Genomic DNA, 6191 nt, shown 5'->3' with positions numbered 1-6191 from the left:
TAGAACAAATCTTAAAAAGACATGCATTTCATGTTGTGGAGTGGTTTTGTGGAATAGAATGGAACTAAATCTAACAAGGTGAAAACATCACAAAATTTAAGAAGTATAAAAACCTTATTTTCCAGAGATATAGTAACAATGAACAGGAGTACAACAGTTATAGTTACTGATGGTATATATTCATTTCTTCTCTTTTTCAGTAATTTAATGACGGACCTATTCTTTATATTTACTGTATATATTAGCTGATTATCCAAGTTATGTAAAATTGGGTTTGGACAGTTCTTTCTACTACACTATTACATAAAGTATTGTTAAAAGGCCACAATGAAATAGTTGTACATAGTGTGACATTCATTTTTCTTTTTTGGTTGACTTATTTCCTTCAATATATTGGAGTGTTCTATTTAAATTGGTCATTAAATTTGGTAACTGGTAATTCCAGAAGGCAAAAGCCTTTTGTTGACCATCTTTTGTTCCTACTTATGTTTGAAATAAAATCTGTATGTCTGCCTACCTGCCTGCCTGCCTATCTATCTATCTATCTATCTATCTATCTATCTATCTATCTATCTATCTATCTATCTATCTATCTATCTATCTATCTATCTATCTATCTATCTATCTATCTATCTATCTATCTGTCTGTCTGTCTGTCTGTCTGTCTGTCTGTCTGTCTGTCTGTCTCTCTGTCTGTCTGTCTGTCTGTCTGTCTGTCTATCTATCTATCTATCTATCTATCTTAATCGCTTTACTTTGCCATCAGATAGCCTGTCCAGACGGGGAACTGAAGCTGTTAAATTGCTCTCTTCAATGTTACACCAGAGTCCTTTTACAAAAACAGTGATTTTATTTCCCAGACCACTGGAACTGCTTCCATTTGTTTAGTTTGGGTGCACTAACAAACAGATACAGCAGTAGAACAACATGTTCAGAACGCTCAAGTTCCCTGACAGAAAGGGCAACTGACATTGATTTTTGTGGGTAGGGGGATAAAATATTACTCGTCCAAAGCTTCTGTGTTTTTACTCCTCTCTGCTTCTCCAAATTTGCCAACCACCATCTACTGTAGTTAATACACTGACTGTGGGTAAGTAGTTCACACAAACCCACTAAAAAATCCAAAGTAAATACAACATTATGATCATTTATAAAAGAGAGAGGAGAGGAGAGGAGAGGAGAGGAGAGGAGAGGAGAGGAGAGGAGAGGAGAGGAGAGGAGAGGAGAGGAGAGGAGAGGAGAGGAGAGGAGAGGAGAGGAGAGGAGAGGAGAGGAGAGGAGAGGAGAGGAGAGGAGAGGAGAGGAGAGGAGGAAATGGAAATGTGGGCAGTGGGCTCTCACAGGAATGTTGTGGTCTTTGCGTCCTTTGTGCGAGGAGGCAACGTGGGCCAGGTACTGGATGACCTTCTTCGTGTTTTCAGTCTTGCCAGCGCCTGATTCACCTCTGAAAACAAAGTGGACAGAGAGCATGGATTTACACACAGCAAAAAGAGAAAATAAACTAAAAGAGCCTTTAGTTTCTGTCTCTCTCAACACCCCTGGATTACAGATCTGTAGGTGTCAAACAGGAAATAACATAAGTTTACCACAATTTCGCAAAAACTAGAACCAGTAAAGTAAAATCCTGATCAGATAGCTCATGAGACTCTTGTCATGTAAGACTAACTGGGTCAAACCCAAAGAAATGATGAACAGGGAGTAAATGGAGAGGAAAAAAGTAAAGAATGACCATCATCTGTTATTTTCTAAATCCATCCAGTCGTTTGTCCACCTCTTTTACTGGAGAACCCTGTGGTTCAGTGGGCTAGTCTCCAAAGTTTCCAGGCTCTGTTTTTGGGGCAGCTATCTAATGATAGCTGTGTTCAGGCAGGGCCATCCACAGCTCCCACATTCAGGTCCCAGAGACCAAAAAACCAGGGCCAATACCAAAACCAGGCCAGTAACACTGCATCTAGCTGCATACCAGTGGCTTTAGTCTAGCTGGTTATTAAAGCTGCTGCACATAGTACACTGCAGTTTTAGACACTGCGCTAGAATTCAAAGGGCAAGTCCTCTAAAAAACAGGATGCAGGCATAGAAATATATGTCAGATCAGTTACACGCATCCCAGTCTAGCTTGATGTCTTCATAGTTTCACAGAAGTGAAATAACTTTATGCTGGAATACTTCTTTCTAGAAATGCCTATTCAGTGACACATACAGTATCATACTGTCATCCTCCACTGAACATTGCTGCCATGTCATGTTCTGATGACTTGCTCACAAGTTGTTTCTCTCATACATCAGAGGGTCAACAGTATTTTTAACTCTTAAGTGAGAGATTCTACAAGTTGTCCGACCCATGAGACACTCCCTGTTGTGTTTTTAGGGTAAAAACATATAGACATGGTGCAATGTAATAGTGACCTCTCTTTTGTATTTATATTTTGTGTTATCACTTTCTGGTGGGTCTACTCCCCTTCTATTTACATTCAAGTTTCTTTTTATCCATTATCTCCATAAATATTGCTGCTCTACAATGTACATTTCCAAATGATGTCTCCCCTTTTCAACTGATATGAGTATATTTATCAGGACATAGCTTTATCAACAGCCATCCTACATATTAACAGTGGAGGGGGGGCAATATTGGCTCCACTGTCACCAACAGAGGGATTAGTGTTTTTTTTTTTTTTTTTTAGAATTCAGAACAGATTATGCAACAGCTCTTGTATGTGCATTGGCAAAGTCAGCCCAAGCCACAGTGGAAGAGTGTGGCACCTAATTACTCTCTGCCACAGAAGATGAAGGCAGGGCACTTAACCACACTCTTAACTCCCTCAGATTTGAGTAAAGCTTCAGCACGACCCAGCATCCGCAAAAAGCTATTTGAAACCAGTCTTTAAATAAAACCCAGCGGGATAATGGGAGCTGGCCAAGTGATTTAGGGTGAGAGAAACATAAAGGAGAGAAAAAGGGTTTGACAAAATAAACAAATCCGGGTAATTATGAAACAGTGGTGTTTATGCACAGAATGAAGTTTAAAGTTTATTGACTTCATAATAAATATATATGAGGTCAAGTACTGAGACCCTGCTTTATATAATATGCCTCCCTTAACTTTAAGAGGAGGGAGTGGAGACGTTTTCATTATATGTTATTTTTATGTAGCCCTCCTTGAGCTTGTTTTGAGTTCACTTTAGTTTTAGGTTTATGTTGTGAGAAAAGCCTTGAATTATAGACAATGAAAACAGTGGGATGAGAGAACAAACGGGTTTATTCCTGTACACCATGTGAAACTGATTTCACCTACAGTTCTGTTTCGCTTTAGTTTGTGCTGCACTGTCAGTTACAGATTTTTGTGTGTTCACATACTGGGGAGAAGAAACAAGGGGAAACATGAGGAAAGAGAGGAATCAAGAAGAGAGGAAATTTTCAGTACTTACGTGCAAAGGATTGATTGGTCCTCACGATCTGTTCAAAAACACAGAAAAACAAAGTCAGCATATTTTCATCATTTACAGTCTTTTAACTTTCATTGCAACTAGAACAATAACAAACAGTTTTAATAACCAAGGTGTTGGACTGTACAGCCCTACATTTTTGTGAATATGAGGTTCACTTCTAAATGAATTTTGCTCCATGTTGACCAAAGTCACATTAATCCAGGCCAATGTGAAACCAGTGAGCACATTTTACAGTCATATGCACATTCTCTTAGCTTTAAGCATCTGGACTCTCCTCCAAAGCCATGCTGTTTAACGGCCATAAACTGACACACAGACTGGTAACCAAAGCTCTTACACCTTTCATCAGGAGGAGGAATTCACACCAAAGCCAAGATGACAGGATTAGTTATGCCCACTGAAGTGATTGACCTCTAAACTCTAAAAGTCCTGCTGGGGACTACAAAGAACTACAAAGACCAGAACCCAGAGGGAGCTGACCTGTTTATCACTGGGCAGAAACTCTAGACTACTTCTCATGGTGTCCCAATCAGAGCATGTCCTGATTTAATACAAACAAAACACATCACATATTGAAATTGAATTGGATGAATAAAAAAGTAATTATGCAAAAACCTCATGAAACTTGAATGAATGACATGAAATAATACGAAATATATAAAAAATTGTGGAAAAAATATAAAACAGCACCAATAAAAACCTATCAAGCCTTAACTAGAAGTTGACCAGACCAGTAAAATAACTATATATCATACTGATATAATGAGGAGTGTGGACAACAAACAGCCAATAGGGGATTCATTTGCCAATACTGCCCACCTGTTTGGCACTGTCAAAAAATTAACAACTGAAATTATGTAACAACTGAAATAAATATATGGCTAGCTGAACTTTACCAGCCACTATACTTTCATCAGAGCAGCACTTATCTTCGGTCAAATGTTGGGGCCAGTTATTCGGCCAAACCCATTAATCAGATGGTCTGAAGATAAATTTACTCTGAATAAAACCTACAGGCCCGACTAAAAAATTCCGAAGTACTTGCTGGTGACCTACCTGTAGAGTGAAGCCCATCATCACTGTACTTTTAAGTGGCCTTGGTGAGATTGTTGAAAGGACCTTTGTCACATTTGCTAACAGCAAAGACCAGAGGCTTAAAACACAGCTGAGCATACCAGGTACAGAAAATCATACCTTTCCGGTAGTATCAGTCACCATACACACAATCTGTGTGTGAGAACAGGCTCTTTCAGCTCAGATGGAAACTTTTTGACATTTGAAAAACACATATTACTGGACTTCCTGCCAGACAAGAATTTTGCATTTTAGTTCAAGTCTCCAATGTGGTCATTTTAACTTTTTAACCTGCTGCACCTCACATCATTAGATTAAGATTTTGTTGGTGTGTCAAAACAAGTTTTCCCCATTTTACTCGTGAACTCACGCCTGGTCTAAGTGGGTCAGCTTTAACAGACAGCTCCATCTTTCTTAACCCTAACCCTAAGGGTGTTATCCTTCACTAGATAAAAAACCTTATGTTCTTACACTAAACTGTGAAATTTCCTCAGGTGACAAAAGCTGTAGACAAATGAGTTTGCTCTGCACCTACATCTGGAGACCTTGTGTTTCTTCATCAGAGGATGACCAATGCGAATGCAATGCAAACAGGCCAGGAAAAGACACAGCAACATTTTCACAAAGTTAAATGCATACACTCTTGAGGTAAATAAGGGTCATTTTAACAGTGGAAATGAATGATATCCTTATCACTACAACTACTACCCCTTTACTGTGACAATGAGACAGCCATCAAACTTTAATTACTTTCCCTGTCTGTGTTTCACAGCCACATCTACGTTAAACCTGATGTTTATCACATGCACCTAATGTTGATTTTTACAGAAAATTGTACATCAAGTCCCAGTGGACTGAGGAATGTAACACTATGTAATGCAACACCGTCATGAATTTTAAAACAAAGTACACACTCACTAAAGAGCCTCGAAGCAATATCAAATCAGCTTTAAGTGATTAAAAAAGGACAGATTTACATGTATGACCTCATGCTTCAACTGATTGCAATTTGCAACAGATTGACAGAAAGGTGCACCCTAAGGGCTTGAGCATATGGTTCACAGAGGGCCATGCATAATGTCCACAACCAACATGAACATATTCGTACTTCTGTCTTTGCAGGAGTTGTTCAGGTACTACATTGAGCAGTGCTCTTAAGTATAGCTTTACTCCACCAATTCCCACACTACTACCCACAACCATGAACATCCAAAATGCTTATCCTCTGTGGTCTTCTAGTAGAAATCAATGAGACTTCCTTTGTCTCTCTTCTACAATTCTACAACAATCCTGTTTCTATCTGTGCCATAGAAATGCATCTGATGGAGTCTTGACAGTGAATGGTCATTACAGCTATCAATCACCTGTCTTAATCCCATCTGCAAAGACCACTGATTCTTTCAGTGACCAGTCACTGACTAGATGTAGAAGTCTTGTTTTCTCTCAGACCCCTTGAACCAAAATATGTTCAAAGGTAATTTTTTTTGCCAAATAATGCCAACAAATATTGTCTGACTGAATTTGAATTAAACTTTATTAAAATAAGCAACTAGTCATTTGTTTTGAATCACTATGATACATATAATAACAGATATACTGTACACAAAATCTAGAAAAGAAAAATTTTGCAAGTGTCACAGCGGTGAAAACACCTGATTGGTAGTTTCATTT

At 38.6% G+C, this 6191-nt stretch overlaps 1 protein-coding gene across 3 annotated transcripts in view; it reads right to left on the bottom strand.

Moving 5' to 3' along the window:
• Window positions 1–6191, bottom strand: part of LOC115423566 (myosin-10-like) — a 58300-nt gene that overhangs the window by 29294 nt on the left and 22815 nt on the right. For all 3 annotated transcript variants that reach the window (XM_030140421.1, XM_030140423.1, XM_030140424.1), the window contains 2 exons: window positions 3426–3453; window positions 1342–1444 (listed from right to left, as the gene is read on the bottom strand). In XM_030140421.1, the coding sequence (XP_029996281.1) occupies window positions 1342–1444; window positions 3426–3453 (131 nt within the window). The remainder of the gene's footprint in view (window positions 1–1341; window positions 1445–3425; window positions 3454–6191) is intronic.

The sequence above is a fragment of the Sphaeramia orbicularis genome, chromosome 8 (assembly GCF_902148855.1).
Source record: "Sphaeramia orbicularis chromosome 8, fSphaOr1.1, whole genome shotgun sequence".
NCBI lineage: Eukaryota > Metazoa > Chordata > Actinopteri > Kurtiformes > Apogonidae > Sphaeramia > Sphaeramia orbicularis.
The sequence above is the reverse complement of the archived record's forward strand: the minus strand, read 5'-3'. Positions and strand labels throughout refer to the sequence as shown.